Source organism: Anas platyrhynchos, chromosome 5 (assembly GCF_047663525.1).
Source record: "Anas platyrhynchos isolate ZD024472 breed Pekin duck chromosome 5, IASCAAS_PekinDuck_T2T, whole genome shotgun sequence".
In the NCBI taxonomy this organism is placed as follows: domain Eukaryota; kingdom Metazoa; phylum Chordata; class Aves; order Anseriformes; family Anatidae; genus Anas; species Anas platyrhynchos.
The window spans coordinates 29,788,594-29,804,459 of record NC_092591.1 but is presented as its reverse complement, the minus strand read 5'-3'; the positions used below and the strand labels follow the sequence as shown (position 1 = coordinate 29,804,459).

The window sequence follows — 15,866 nt, the reverse complement described above, 5'->3', positions numbered from 1 at the left end:
AGGATACCTTTAGAGGGGAAGAACAAAACAAATCAAAACAAAACAGGAATTTTGAAGGTGCAAAATTTGGTGCAGTCTACCAGTAAGCTTAAGCAACTGTCAGCTGAGTCTGATCTAGTGAATTAAGCTCCCTCAGCACCTCTATTGGATAGAGAGACAGGCAGTTCCTGGAAATAATTCACCCCATCCTCAGGAAAAATAACTTTTTGAAGATGCTGGTTTCTTTTTTTCTGATACTCATCAGAATATCAGAGGAAGCCTGGTTAAATAGGTCATTTATGTGCAATGAGGAAATGCAGTGAGGAAATCTTCCTATACGTTTTCCCCAAATGTTTTAACGTTGTTTAACGTTTAAGACACCAGATCACCAAACTTCTGTGGCATTTTGAAATTAGAAGAGCTTCTGTATCTAAGTGTAATGATGGATCAAAGTCAAACTATGGAAAAGAAGTAAAAATAGCTTAAAATATACATAGATCAGGATCGCTTAAACCATTGGCAGAAATGGCAGTAGCATACAGAAAGCAGTCACCCAGTCTCAGGGCAAATGTGCTGTATTCCGCTTGCTGAACCTCTGCTTCCTTTAGTAAAATCCCTGGTCTAAATAGTGCTCTAGTGGTGCTCACTAGAGGGCTCTAGTGACTTATGTAGGTTAAACTTGCTGATGGAGGATTAATGGACTTTGAATTTGTCCGAGTGGCCCTGTGTGCTTTTCTGGGTGAACACAAGCAAAGGAATTGATTGGGCAGTCAGTTCAGAGAGGACTGGTATGGGAGAGAGATATTCCTCTCAAAGAGGCAGAAAGGATATAACAAGCTATCTTTGCTGTTACTGTCATTCATGAGTCTATTTCCAAATCAAGTTTTAGATATTTATGGGGTACCTAATTAGGTTTAAGCTCTAATGGCATAGAGTGTCAGCCTATTCCATGCAGCCTTACAATGAATTCAGCCTGTGAAGTGTTCGCTTGTTGGCCTCCCTAAAGGTGTAGAAATTTGGTATATCCACTCCAGATTACATCTCAGTGCTAGTATTGCTAGTGCTAAACTTGCCACTGGATGCTACAGTGAAACAAGTCAGTCCAGAAGTGTTTTTTAAAAAGTAAGAACTATGGCAAACGCAAAAGGGGTATGTTTGTGGGGAAGGGAGTGGGGAATTTAGGTGGCTGATCTATAAGTATTTCTGCATTTCTCTGTCATACCAATCTTTAAGTACTCAAGATTTATCAACTGAAGATAATTGGGAATGTAATCATCGCCCAGGACTCGCTTGTGGGAAAGATGTCTGCATATCTGCATGGGGGTGAAGGTGGACTGAAATAGCAGCAGGCAGCACTATGGTTAAACTGAAGGGGCTTAGCTGGACTTTGGGGACAAGTCACAGGATGGCTGTGACGATGAAGTCTAGGAGCAGAATTGACCCCCTGCAAACCAGTATGTGTCTGCTGAAGATGTGTAGATAGCTTTCTCTTTGCAGTTTCTGACCACCTCACTGTCTGTTATTGCCTGAAACAAGGCAAGTGCTAGCCCCAGGTTGGTGCAACATATTTTGCTGTTACCACTGCTCAGTCTTTGCTGCTGCCTGTGAAATCCAGGCCAAGCACCAGTCCAAACCTCTGGCTGTTTGTCTATGCAGTGCTCTAAACAACACTTCTTGCTCTAGTTTAGGACACTTATTTCAATTAGACACATGCCTTCTACTCCCCACTATGCTGCAGCATGTCTCCTTTTACTGTATTGGCCCTCCTCCATCCTAAGCCAGAAGCCTTCTGTGTAGCCAAACCCACCCCAGCACAGCAGAGCACTTCCTTCCCCAAAAAGCTTGGGGTCAGCTGTGTGCCTTGCTCTGCCAGCTCAGCCACATCTTGGCATGCACTCTACAGACTTTGCTGGTGTTACTGGCAGCAGCTGGTTCAGCCTCCCACCTGTGTAGGTTCCCTCATTCCTGGGCTGTGAAGATGGCCTTGCAGCAAGTTGGGTTGTCCTTGGTTTGGGCTTTTTGTCTGAACTGTGCTGCTGTACAATGAGGCCAGAGTGGTGTCTCTGCATGTTTTCATGTTGCGTGAATGTATTTTGCAGTGCCAAAGGTCTTTTTAGAACAAGGGACTGAGACCTGTGTCTCCAAATAGCTAGTTACCAGCCTTTGTCAGTGTATGTGGGTTGATATGTATGGGCAGATGGGATGGAGACACCCTTGTATGTTGGTACAGTAGAGAAAATGGCAGAGGAAATTATGCTTTGAGAGCTTTGATGGAACTAAAGGGTAATCATGGAGCAGAGTTTGGGATATGAGCTGCCCTGGCAGCTTGTATATCCTTTGAATGTCCTTGGGAATATTCAAAACCTTCCTGGACACAATCCTGGGTGATCAGCTCTGCCTGACCCTGTTTGAGCAGGGGCAGTGCGTGATTGCAAGGTGTCTCTTCCAACCTCAGAGACTTCATGAATTTGTGATTCTGTAGCTTGTGTTAAGAGACAGCCCTGAAGAGCTGGAACATACTGTTCATACCAAGGAGACAGGAGAACAAGGGCACAATTGCTAGTTTTGGGAGGGGGCTTTTCCTTCCCCTCCTTGCTCTTTTAGTAACCACCATCCTCTGTCACCCACTGCATTTGTCGGGATCCTGCTGTGTTGGAGTCATGGCCATTTTGTGCCATTTTTAATCTGCTGCTGAAGGCAATCTGTTTCTATCCTGCTACATCTGGGGTGCAGACCAAAGTAGGCAGGATTAACACATTGGGCATGATGAGAGAGAGACCCTTGGGCTAGTAAGTGGGTAGATTTTTGAGAAGTACATGTTCAGTTTCTAGTTTGGCTTTCTGAGATCTTTGAGAAAATTAAAAGTTTGATCCTGTCTTTCCATCACATGGCATGGCATAAGACTGTGGAACAAATCCCATGAATTTTAAAGCTGAAAAGGACCTTGCCATTTGTCTGTGGAAGCTGTGGCACCTCGACCTCCTACAGGACATATACTGTCACATTTCAACTATTTTACTCTAAAAGCTTTCTTTGTATGAGCTAGTCTGTTCCATAGATTGTGTCAACGAACATTTGAATTCAGCACAGGATTTCCAATCAGTTGCCTTTTTTTTTTTCTTTTTTTTTTTTCTGTGTTAGGGTATGGCCCATGAAGAAGAAATGTTTAAGCTGGGAGGCAGAAGGGAGGGACTATGCAAAAGATGCACATCAGGCTGGTAACTCTTAGTGGCTGACTAACAATTTTTGAAAGATGATAATGTACTATGAGAAACAATGCTGACTTTCAGTTGTTTCTTTAACCTGTAATTGTCAAACTGTAATTTCCTACTTTTTTTTTTTTTTAAGGTTCCACATTTCGGGTCGGGGAAATTTCTGCTATGCCCTTTGCTATTCTATGAGGAAACACGGTACAAATTACTACACGTATTTGAAGCAATCACTCAGATTTTTTGACAAGGAAGTCAAATGCAAACACCATTCTGTTTTTGGGAGCCCATGTCTCAATACGCAAGGCAAACTATTTAACATAATTTGTTTGTCTCTGCGGGAAATGACTTGGGATGATTCTAATAAGGTCTCAGTAGATGCAGTTTAAAAAGTTGGTGCCTGACAAACTGCAATGACGTAACTTGGCAGGAGAGTTTAAGTGTGTTTAAATTGGCTCCACTGTGCATCGTTAGGATCTCAAGCTTTCTCTCCTGGAAATTAGCAGCTCTCCGAGCATACAGCCAGGTTTGATTATGGCTCTAATCTAAGGGGAAGTGAGAGACTGTCTCGAAGGAAAAATGTCCTGTGAAAACTAGAAGGATTTCTACAGTGCTTTTGTTCAATCCCAAGAAAAGGGAGGGGATCCTTGCCTAACCCATTGAATTGCAAGATTACAGGTCAAGCAGAGGTAGCTGCGTGCCCCTGTTAGGGGCTGGCTTTAAAACTGCTTGGACCGGGCTGTTTTCAATACTTCTCCACTTTTCTAAACTCAGAAATGGTTCTTGAGGAAGATGAGGCCAATTCAGAGCTGTCCCCGTCCCCTCCAGCTGCCTAGGGCTCCTGTCCTGCAGATCTTTTCAGGGGGCTCCTTCTTCCCAGATCCTGGCCAATATGAGTCAACGTCCTGAATAGACTCCCAAATTCTGAATTTAATTTTAGAAGAGATGACATTGTCAGAGTGTGCCATTGCACACTTGCAATGTGAATTGCAGTGTGGGATTATTCCCTTGTGAAGTGTGAAGATGGGAGAATTCCCTTCAAGGACCTTTTCCCTCTATCAGAAACATGAATGGCCAGCCGAGAAAAAGGACCATTTTCGTCTTCACGATTTTGTCTTCAGGCAGCAGCTGAGTCTGTCATCAGTCTTGGGTCACAGTAAGCGTTACTAGCTGGAGACCTGACAAATCTTATTAATCCCGCCGTTAGACAAAGTGATTTGATTTTGACGTATCTTAGGGATGGTCCTGCCATGAAAAAGATTCGTAATGGAGTTTCCACTGTACTACATATAACCAGCATCTTAGGTATACGGGACAGTAGTGTCTGGGGGAGTTACACCATCCAAGTAACTCCAGACTGCTTTGAGGCATTACAAGGTGAGGAAAACTACCTGTGAAAATTGATTTTTACCTTGAGGCAGAATAACACCTTTTCTACAAGCACTATCATGTATAGGCATTTGATCATAAGGCTATTTTATTCCCTGAGCAATATTTCAGAATTGCTGCAAATTCTGCCCATGTATTGAGTATTTCAGTGTCCAGTTCATGCAGAGGCTAGTAAGGCTAGTCTTACAAAACATTTATGTAAAATTCACTAGGCCTTGCCAAGCATATGGCAAATAAAGCTGACTAAAATAATTTTATGACCCAGGCATGGCTGAGGAATCTCTTGGTAATTGCTGATGGCTTACTTGAGAGCTTAAAGACTACATCAGCATGTGGTTCATGTTAGTGCCTGTGAACTACACATGCCACTATAATCTTGGGGGTCAGTAATATCATTTGCTAGCCTAGTTATTTGTAGTCTTGGGCTAACAACTTCACTAATGACTTCACTAAATGGAAAGCCTGATCAGAGTAGGTTAATAGCATATCTCACGTACTGTCCTGTGCTTCTACTTCTAATAACCTAATTCAACTAAGAGTATCCCTGCAGTGGCATGAGCAGCACATCTGAGGACCAAATGTGGAATTGAGACAGCAGCCCAAAGTGCTCTTGATGGTGCTGGTTGACTGCCACTTAGACAGGCCATAGCAGACATGCTAAAAAAAGTGTTTCAGATATGATGTGAAACTCTCCTTAAAGGGGTCTATACTCATACACATTACTTATACCACTGCTTTTTACAAGTCTGCCTTTTGGCGAGTTAGCAGGCTACCATATGTACATCATGCTGGTGGCTAGCAAAGAATAGTTGAGCAGAATATCAGTCAATGTTGTACTAAGGATAGATTATCAACCCTGGACTTTAAACATAAGGCCTGACATTTTAAATCCCAGGAAGTAGTAAATAGCCCACACTTAGGTAGGAGGCCCTTTTTTTGTGGCCGGTACTTAGACATCATCGCTTGACTGCTGGTACCACAATGTTGTTTGGCGCCTTGTACCGCGTCCAGATTTTGCATTGCAATATCGCCCTCCAGTGGCTCTTCGACGGAAAGATGGGTACCTGCAAAGAGCTTTCAGTTAGTGGAAGTGGCATTATGCCAGTTTAGGAGGATGAAAGAGCACAGTTTTAGTTTTGCTCAAAGGTACGGATGCAATTGATCTTCGGTGTACATATTGCCAACCTCTGGGTTTATTACAAAATGATTAGCTCCATTCTTTGTTGCAAAACTTCACCAGAAGTATGATGTCTGATGATCCTAGGGCTGACTGCAGTACACAAAGGCAGACTGGGACAACGCAAACTTCTTCCAGCCAAAGGTCTATACAACCATTGCAGGATAGGCCTGTGCTTTGTAATCCTTGGAGAGCTCCTTTTTATCTTGTGATGTACAAAATTAAGATTCCTGTGTATGAGTCCCACGCTGCAAAGACTGTGAACAGGCTTTAAGAATGATTGACAAACAATATAATTCATGTTACTATTGTAGAAGTTATGGGCAGGTAATACTGGAAAAGAAACAGATCAGCCACTCTGTACATCACATGGAAAGTGGTGCTTCAATAACTGAATGCATGGATGCTTTCTGGAACGAGGAAAATTGTTTTTTGCTCTTCAAGGTAATGCTGGTAACTTATGTTCATTCTTACACCAGGGTACACATCTGTTTCAATTCGTGCATGGCTTTCACAAGCTGTTTATCTTAAGTCATTGCTGAAGGGGCTATACATAGTTAAAAGATTGCTCCTATACAGGAATCAGAGATGGCCCATAAAATCCACGTGGCAGGTGTTTGTGCTGGCACATGATGCTGTGATACCTACCTTGTAGTGCTCCACAGCTGCCCCACTGCTGTCGTTTAGGTTCTGCCCTCTACTCTACAAAGAAAGCCTGAATGTGTTACCAGTGCCCTCTTTTAAGGTATATTTTTCTGCAGAGGAGCTGTTGCCAAATTTATTTTGACCTTTTTAGATAGGTGAGATTTCAGGCACCAGACCAAGACAAGTTAATTTGAAATCAGTTTGTGATCAAGTCTTTTTAAGACAGTACTATAACTTAAAAAATCAGAACACTGGACCCCTGTGATATGTAAAACTTCAATAATCTGAAATGACACCTGAGGTACACTGGTAAGACTCAGATAAAATGATGCCATCTATTTCTTCTTCCTGAGTAGACTCAAGTATCAAACCACAGCTCTGTGGGAAGGTTCTACAACATGAAGGTCATGGGAATCAGAGAAATTGTTTTATCACATTTCTAGCTCACCTTGACTCTTTGACAACACTCTGAAAGAGCCTCATATGCACTAAAGGAAGCATCCAAGAAAACTTCAGAGACACTTGTCCCTAGATACACCCTCAGCACATATTTATAAAGCCTCATTGAAAAAGAGACTTACTTTTGTAGTCAGGCTATCACTTTTGCCAGTGCTTGCAGATGATCTTTAAAGTTCTCTTCCAACTCAAACCATTCTGTGATTCTATCTATGAATATGCCTATGCTGCTAAATTCAGACTCATCACTTCCTTGATAGATTGGTGTTCCTAAATCTACAGTGAAATCATTTTTCTTCTGTCATGCAAATATTTTAATCAGATGTAGAAAGAAGAAAAAGAACAGTGACATTTCCCGGAGATACAGACCACTGTATATTACCAGCAATTAATTCTTTGTTGCAGTGAGTATTTGTGTGTTTCCACTGTGTTGCAGCTGAATAACCTCCCAACTCTAAGAACAAGTGATGCTCTGATTTGAAATACCATGTGCCTTTTATTCATGCTGGCCTAAATATTTCTTATGGTGTTTTAAGCTCTGACCTTAGTCCCTTTCAAGATGGAAGCAAGCTTATATGAGAACGAGACGACAGCCAAGCCTATCTCAAATGGGGTATCAGTCTCCTATTTTAGTTGTTTCTCCGTATCCCTTATGAATGAGAATGTGTTATGATATTCACACCATCTCATCGTGTTTCAATTTGCAAGTAAGGAGGTATTTGTGTTGTGCCTTGCTTTATCTCTCTCTAGAACTACTGTGTAAATTATTTTCACGAGTTATGTTTAATGTAGCAATGGTGTGCTATCTCCTTAAACTTGGTTGAATTGGGAGAAAGAAAAAAAAAACATCCAGTCACATCCTGAAAGTATTAATATTGATGTGAAAGCCCAATGGGTAAAGTTTATTGAGAAGAGGAAGATCTTCAATTAGATAATGGGTTATATCCCTTTTTTATCCTACTGGATAAAGCTGAAAAAAATAAATGTATTCTGGGTATATACCTTCTGCTGATAACCAGGGTTTTAATTCCTCTGTGGTAGCATTACTCACTTAAAAATTAGGTCTTTAGTTTCTATTAGTAACCCAGACTTCTTTGATGATGATAGTATCGTAAAATTTATATTGAAATGTTTTTTAGAGATCTGTATTCCTACCCTTCCCCTGTTCAGAGTACAGCTGCTTTCAAAGCCCAGTTGGGTTGCTTGGAGCCATGTTCAACCAAGCTAGTCACTACAGAGGGGAGGTATCTTTGTATTCAACTTTTCAGCTCCCCAGTCTGAGAAGATGACTTGCACTCAAAGAGTTAATTTTTTTTTTGGTTAATCACTGTTAAGCTTAATACTATTTTTTGCCTTTATCTTACATATATGAGAGCAAAATTCAGATGTTGAGTGTGGTGATGCAAACTTACAAATGTATTTGAAATGCAAAAGAGATTTAAAAAATCACACTGTTTATAAGGTAATGAAATTTTGACTATTACAACTTTTTTTTTTCTTTTTTTTCTTTTTTTTTTCCAGGTACACCTCTGCAATCATTTCTACAATGAATGATAAGATGCACAGGGTCAACACATCAACAGTATCTGAATTTATTCTCATAGGCCTATCTGATGCTCCAGGGGTGCGTTTTTTTCTTTTTGTGCTGTTTTTGATCATCTATTTGGTCACCATGGCAGGCAACATCACAGTGTTTGTTGCCATTAGCACAGATACTCGTCTGCACAACCCTATGTACTTCTTCCTTGGCAACTTATCCCTACTGGATATCTTATGCCCCACTATTACTGTGCCAAAGATGCTGGAGGTCTTGTTGTCTGAGAACAACGTGATTTCATTCAGTGGCTGCATATTCCAGCTGTTCTTCCTCATTGATGTTGTAGGCACAGAGATTTTTCTCTTGGCTGTGATGGCATATGACCGTTACGTTGCCATATGTCATCCGCTGCAGTACGTTAATATTGTGAGTATGAAACTATGTGCTCGCCTAGCCATTGGCACCTGGATAGCAGGACTTTTTAATTCTCTATTGCACACATCTTTGATTTTTACACTCTTTTTTTGTGATTCTAATGAAGTTGACCAATATTACTGTGATATTCCACCTGTGATGGCCCTCTCCTGTTTACCTACTTACAGTAGGGAACTGGTGATTCTTATAGTAGCTGGGGTCCTTGGAAGCAGTGCCTTTGTGGTCACTCTGGTCTCATATGTGTATATCCTTTTGGCTATCCTGTACATGAACTCTGCTGAGAGCAGGCACAAGGCTTTCTCCACTTGCAGCTCTCACTTGACAGTGGTATGCCTTTTCTATGGGACTACTATTTGCACGTATGTACGGCCTTCTTCTGCCTACTCACCTGATCATGATAGGATAGTTTCCATGCTCTATGGGATCCTCACTCCGCTGCTAAACCCCATAATCTACAGTCTGAGGAACAAAGAAGTCAAATGTGCCCTTGGAAGAGTAATCAGCCAGGTGAGAACTATTTTAACAAAATAAGAACATCTTTCTGCCTCTGGCCTCCTCTGGAAGCCCAAGCAATTGGATAGGGACTGCTGGTAATGACATCTCTTACTTTAATCATCTAAAAGACAGATCCTGGAAAGAAACTCCTTCTCTGGACTCCGTTTACAGTTAAAAGGGAGAAGTATGCATCTCCAGACAGCTAACTGGATGGCACAACTCTGGGTCATTATTACAGGAGGAGGTGACCTTGGCTTGTAATCTTTTCCTCCATTGAGCATGGAAGAAGCTTAGATGAGAACCTTGGTCTTAAACATGGGTGTTGCCAGCCAGGTACTGTAGGCACACTTAATGGTGCACACACTTCTGTTAAAGTAGTTTATAGAACTGTTTCCTCTTACTGACCATTTCATTCCTGTGGAAAATAATGTAACTGTATCCTCTGTGGGAGACTGACTGGAGGGAAAGCTCCTTTGCTATCATTTAAGCTCATCAGTCTGGGTGTTTTCAACTGGCATGCCAATAGTTCAACAAGCATATCTGGCCATAGCTTGTGCCACATATCTCAGTCTGCCGGCATGTGAATCAGCTCCTACAAACTGGAGATATCGGCTATGCTGATATCTATACAGTAAAAGGAATCCTAGAAAACTATAGCAAGTGGGACAATGGGGAGGCTTTTCAGTCATGGACTTTCTGTGACCACTGTCTGGGCCTGCCCTGGCTTTTCAGAGTGTTGGTGGACTGAAGGAAGGCTTATCGAGTGTGCTTTAGGTCTGTGAGTCCATAACCAGGAACAGCACTTCCAAGTGAAAGCAAAGGTATGGCTGACAAAAAGGTGGAAACGGATGCAAGAGAAGGGGAGTACTGTGCCATCTCCTTTGTGCATTGTGGCTGTAAATCTGTGTATACCTTAACTACGTGCCTCTGTGCTGGGGTGATAAACTTACAGCTTGATGTGGACCTGAGGCTGTGTTAAAACAGTGTGCTAAATAGCTGATATTGCACATGGTTCCTTAAAAAAAAAAAAAAAAAAAAAAAAAGGTGAAGGATGTCTTTTAGTGGCCTTTCTGTGGTTGCTGCCCTGACATGAAGGCTAAACTAATGACTTATCTGCAGGAAGTCAGATCTTAGTGATAACAAATGCACATTCTTATACTATGGAAGTAATCTGAACTTCATTCTTATCTGTAGAACATGTTTGCAATGTGTTCATAGGGCAACTAATAACCAAAAGAGCTTTTGCCTACAGTAATGTATTCTGAGTTGTTGTTTTGAAAATATTTCACCAACTTAAGAAATGACATGAAAGTCTATCCAAGGACATTTAAGTTTCAATGCCACGTTTTAAGAAGCTGCTAAAGCCACACATGTATCCATACCACTACAAAGTCTCCAACAGAATTCAGTGTACTGACTGACCTACAGTAATCAAGGGATTAAGTCACATAAGCACGTTTTATTAATGACCCTAGTCATCTTTCCTGGTCCCTAGTTTATGCTCAAAATTAATAAAAATAAATAAAAACTATAATAATAATAATAATAATAATAATAATAAATATAAATATAAATAAATAAACCAGAATATTCAGTCCTGTTTCATTTCCACCAGCTGGCTGAAGAGATCAGAAATCCTGTGAAATATGGGGGTAATTACCTATTACGTGTAGAGTGACAGGTATTTCCATGGTGTTATCTGTGATTCTTGATCTATGACAGTAGAAATAATTTTCCAGAAACAGCCACACTGACTCCTGAGCCATCTGACAAATTGCAAAGCATTTATCAATGTAGACAGAGGGACAGTCTGCTGTTCAAAAAATGAGCACAGAAAACTTGTTATAGGCTGGTGCACCATTCCCCTTCAATGGTCATTAAACAACTGCTCTGCAGGGTCACAAAAATTACTGTGGAGATGATGTGGGGATGGGGAGGAGCAGCTATGCTGGTTCCTTGCAAATCCAAAGATTCTGGTTGCTAGATCTGGAATTCTGAGATCAGACTTGCTCAGGAAGCATTTCTGTTTCACACCTCATGAGCTTTTTGTCCTCTTTATGTCCTATATGTTGGATAGGAGAGTAGCAATCAGCTTCATATTGCTATGGTTCAACATCAGTGGCCTGTATGTGCCTGGGTGGGCTGCGACAGACCCGCTGAACAGAAATGCCTGCAGAGCAGTGGATGTGAGAGTAATGAGTCAGGCTGTAAAAGGAGAATCCCACAGCTTTGTAGCTGAGGGCAGCCCCAGCCTGCACGGCATGGCCCCAAGCAGCAGTGGTCAGAGGGGTGCTTATGGCCGTGTTCTCGCTGCCACAGTTCCACTGTCCAAAAATCCATCTCCTGTGTGGAGTTCTCAGACCATCTGCTGCATGTCCTGGAGCAGACGCTTCATGGCCCACTGAGTTTTGCCCCTGCTTACACCTCTTGGCAATGGACATGCCAGCGCCAAGGAGTATGTGGGGAAATGCTAAGATCTGCACGGCAGCTGCATGGGTGTGATGGTGAAATAGATGTTCCTGAGGCCAACAGTCTGGGGTGAGCTGCCTGAGGATTCAGAGTCACTGCTAGGGCCGAGCAAAGACAATGAGGAAGCACAGCAAGTAAAGGGGAGAGAAATGGGTTCAGAAGGGGAAGAAAAACCAAAAAAATGCCCGTAAAACAAAGACCACACCCATGCATTAGTGACAATGTTTTCTTCTACTCTGGCTAGGGCCCTTCCCTTCCGGAGTGTATTCTGCAAGGGAGGAAAGGGTCATCCTTGCCAGTAAATCCTAAAAGAAGTGGTCATAAGAGCTGTGGTGGTGTACTTGTATGTACTCTGCTTGCTACCACGCTCCTCTTCTGTAAGAGTATTTGGTATCCTGTTACTGAGAATGCCTCTCAAAGTGCCTCAGTTGAAAAACCTATAGCTATGAAAATAGATCTTAAACTGAATCAATTTCTGAAGTAGCCTCCTTTAATTGGGATTAAAGATCAACTGCATACTTTAGGAGACTTTAGAAGAATGAAGCACTGCTGAAGGACTTATTTGGGAAAGATTAAAAGCTGCCTTCAGTTCATTTTGTAGGGCTTAACCACATCATTCAGGGCATAGCGTTTCTTTGTTATAGAAACTGATGTAGAAAGTCGTCCATGGGGGTGAGCGTACTGCAGTGGATGTGCTGTTCTAGACCCTTTATGCTAGGCATGCCTGGTGTTTGTGGGGCATGCAGCTGCTTAATTTGTGGAGGCCTGGGGTGCTTTGTGTCAGGAATATGTTGCACGTTGATTATCACATGTCTCACCCATCCTGGAATGGTTCAGTAGCAGCAGATGTTGGAGCAAGACTACCCTTCTGGTGTCTTCTCCCTTTGGATTTGAGGAAAGACCTGCTGTGACCTCCATACTTGTTCTGATTTCATTCTTCATTTCCCTGTATTGAGGAAACTGGTGGGAAAAAAAACAAACCTGGTGTTGTTTCTCAGACACAGCATTCGTTCTTATTGAAGGGTTATAGAAGATTCAATGGAAGAGGCTATATTTTTTCCTGTGTTATCACAGAGCAGCATCTTCAATGTCATCTTTTCTGGCTTCAGTGCTGGTACCCTATATTCTTCAGCTAAGTACTGTGACTAATTCCTTTTCAACACAAACATCTCTCCACCTAGCTCAGGAAGGCCACACTTTAAGTCCAGCACTCTCTAAAATGCACTCATATGTGCGTTCTTCTACTGCCTAATGAATCGTTTTCACTTGTTCTTTATAAGTTAGTGATACTTCAATTTTCACCTAAGGACTAATTCAGATTTTCCCATTGAGATTTAAATGAAAAGGTTCTGTCCCACCCATTGTGGACAAAAGAAAATATTTTGCTCCTTCCAATTTTTTAGGCATTTTTCCACTATCAGTTAACACAGCAACTTTTTAGGCATAGTATTTTTCCTAGATTGCCTCCTGAATATGGTTAGGTCATTTTTAAAATGATACTGAATCAAAGAGTTTGTTCTCATGTCAAACAGAATGTAGGCAAAATGAAAGTTAGGAAATACAAGTCACACAGACTGAACAAAGTCAGATTGTTTTAAGCAATACCTATATTGATATACTGGGGGAAGGGGAGGGGGAGAATTCCTCCACACCTGGAATATAACAAAGGTTTAAAAATATATATATATATATTTAAATAGTCTTCTGTATTCATGCTTACCACAGAACTTCTGCTTGCAACCCTGTGACCTTACCAGACACGTTTTAGTGTTCTGTTTGCATTGCTGTTTCTGCTCTTATCAGTAGACTGTCCTGTAAAAAAAAAAAAAAAAAAAAAAAAAAAAAACAAAAACGGGAAAACTGGGGAGTAGAGATTGTATGATGGAAGGACACCAACTCTTAATGTGGATTTGACTGCAAGGTGTGCAGTTTTTGTTGGCTCCAAATGAGAAATTTCTGTTCTCCAAAACCTGAAGGGAAGAGCCAGAAAGAGCTTACTTGCAGAAGAGGGAGCTCTCATACTCCTTATCAGAAAGGAGTTTTTTTTTGTTGTTTTGTTTTTTAGCAGTTGTACATTCTCATACGTGTACTGTGTTTGGGGGTAGGATTCCTGGTCAGCCACAGACTCTGAACCTGAGACAAGGCAGAGAAGGGCCATTAGAATTTACTTTCATTTCCTATGGATGTAGCCTGTCCTCTCTTTTCCTGCATTTAGACAAATGGACTTTATTCCTCTCAGATCTGAAAAGAACTTTTTTTTTTTTTCCTCCCAAGTGATCCTTTGGATGTGTGTGTTTGTTTGTTTGAGTTGTTATTCTGTTACTTGGACTTCTGTTACTCTGTTATTGTGGACCAAAAAAACACTAATTTTCTGTACTGGGGAGGGAAACACTGTAAATGAGGAAATGTGTGTTTCTGTTCAGGAGGGAAGAAGTCTCTTTTTCTAAACTGGTCAGAAGCTGCTTAGTAGTTCCAGCCCCATCAAACTTTTCTAGTCTTCTGAGAGTCCAGCACTTGCAGGGCTGAATTAATCCCTGGAGAAATTATACTTGAGTCTTGCTGTATGTTTGAAGGAAGCCCTTCCTCAGGTTGCTGTTGACATCAGATTTGTCCTTCAGCTCATTTTGAAACACACTGAAGACAAAAAGCACAGGCCTGAGCTGCTGCTTCAAACACTTTCAGTCACTAGGGACCCTTAAAGTGTGGAATATTTCAGTATATTCGTTTAATTACAGGCAGAAATTAATATTCCTTTAAGATGTGTCTGGTAAGCTGATAACCTGTTTTCCCAAAATCAAGTCCAGCATGCTACTTCTTTTCAGTGCTCCTTGGTGAGGAAGGGCACAGACAAAACCACACACACAGAATAAGATGAAAAATATACACATACACAAACATGGCCTACTGAAAACACCGAGGTATCGTGCTTCACAGCTGATAAAAAGGACATTTTAGTGGCTTAGTTGGAGTAATGAGTGCTTCCTTCAGTCCCTAAAGGCTAAAATATTTTCACATCTATTCAGACTAGATATATTTCCTGTCTCTCGTTACATCTACCAGCATTTACAGGCAGGGCAGAGTATTCTCCAGCAGCAGCAGGCATCTTTTATGCTATGGTGGTGATTACGTTAGCAAATATTTTGTTTTCTCAGGAGAGATCTCTAGGCAGGAGCTGTGTAGCTAACCTGGGTGGGTTGTGTCCACCAGTTTATGTTGGTTCCAGCTTAATTCCATGTCAGTAACAAAGGCAGCACTTATATTAACGGTATGATAGTAATTCTGGTAGCATTGCACTGACTTCTTTGTAAACATTTAAGAATTTCTATTTGTATTTGGAATAATAGTCTACATTGTTTTAACTTAAAGTTTCTAAATTTGGTCAGATACTGTGCCACAGACTTTTGGTAGCACTGGATAGAGATTTCTCTTTATCCATACAGGCAGCATACCTGTAGAAGCAGGGACTTCTACCTGTAGAATACAGGGACGCTGTACATGTTTGTAGGGGGAAAATTCATGCAGCCAAAGCCCAATTAGAGTTGAAGCTGGCCAGGTCTCTGGGAGACAATAAAAAGGTTTTTTCATTGTTTTTTGTTTGTTTGTTTGGTGTTTTTAAAAATATGTGAACGGGAAAAGGAGAACAAGACAAAACATAGGTCTGCTACTTGACGGGGAAGGTCACCTCACAGACAAGGACATAGGCAAAGCAGAGACAGTTAATCCCTTCTTTGCCTCTGTCTTATAAAGCAAGTATGTAGTCTTCAAAGAAGCTCTCATGATCTCACATACGTAGACTTTTCAGCTCTGAATTTTATGAGGTAAGCTTCCTTCTCTAAGAGTATTTACTCAAAACAATCCATTTGATGTTTCCAGCATCACCAATACTACTCAACAGCAGAGTAAGTCTCCTACAATTTAAGGATAAGTGGGCTGGTTTTGGTTATCAACCAAATAAAATTGGTTGGAAATCACATTTACCAGATAAAGTCAGTTCAAAATGCAGGGCAAGCATGGAAATTTCTCACCTGAATGGCAAATTACTTTAGTAAATTTGGGAAAACAAAGCTAGAACAGA

General features: G+C 41.3%; 1 protein-coding gene across 1 annotated transcript; it reads left to right on the top strand.

Annotated features, from left to right (window-relative positions):
• The first annotated feature begins 6,932 nt into the window (after positions 1–6,932).
• Positions 6,933–15,537, top strand: LOC101796577 (olfactory receptor 5F1-like). The gene has a single exon (XM_027458953.3). The coding sequence runs from the start codon at positions 8,402–8,404 to the stop codon at positions 9,356–9,358; it is 957 nt and encodes a 318-aa protein (XP_027314754.3). The 5' UTR covers positions 6,933–8,401; the 3' UTR covers positions 9,359–15,537.
• Positions 15,538–15,866: the final 329 nt, after the last annotated feature.

Excerpts from the sequence above, each read along its gene's own strand:
- LOC101796577 (XM_027458953.3), top strand. The coding sequence starts at position 8,402 with ATGAATGATAAGATGCACAGGGTCAACACATCAACAGTATCTGAATTT.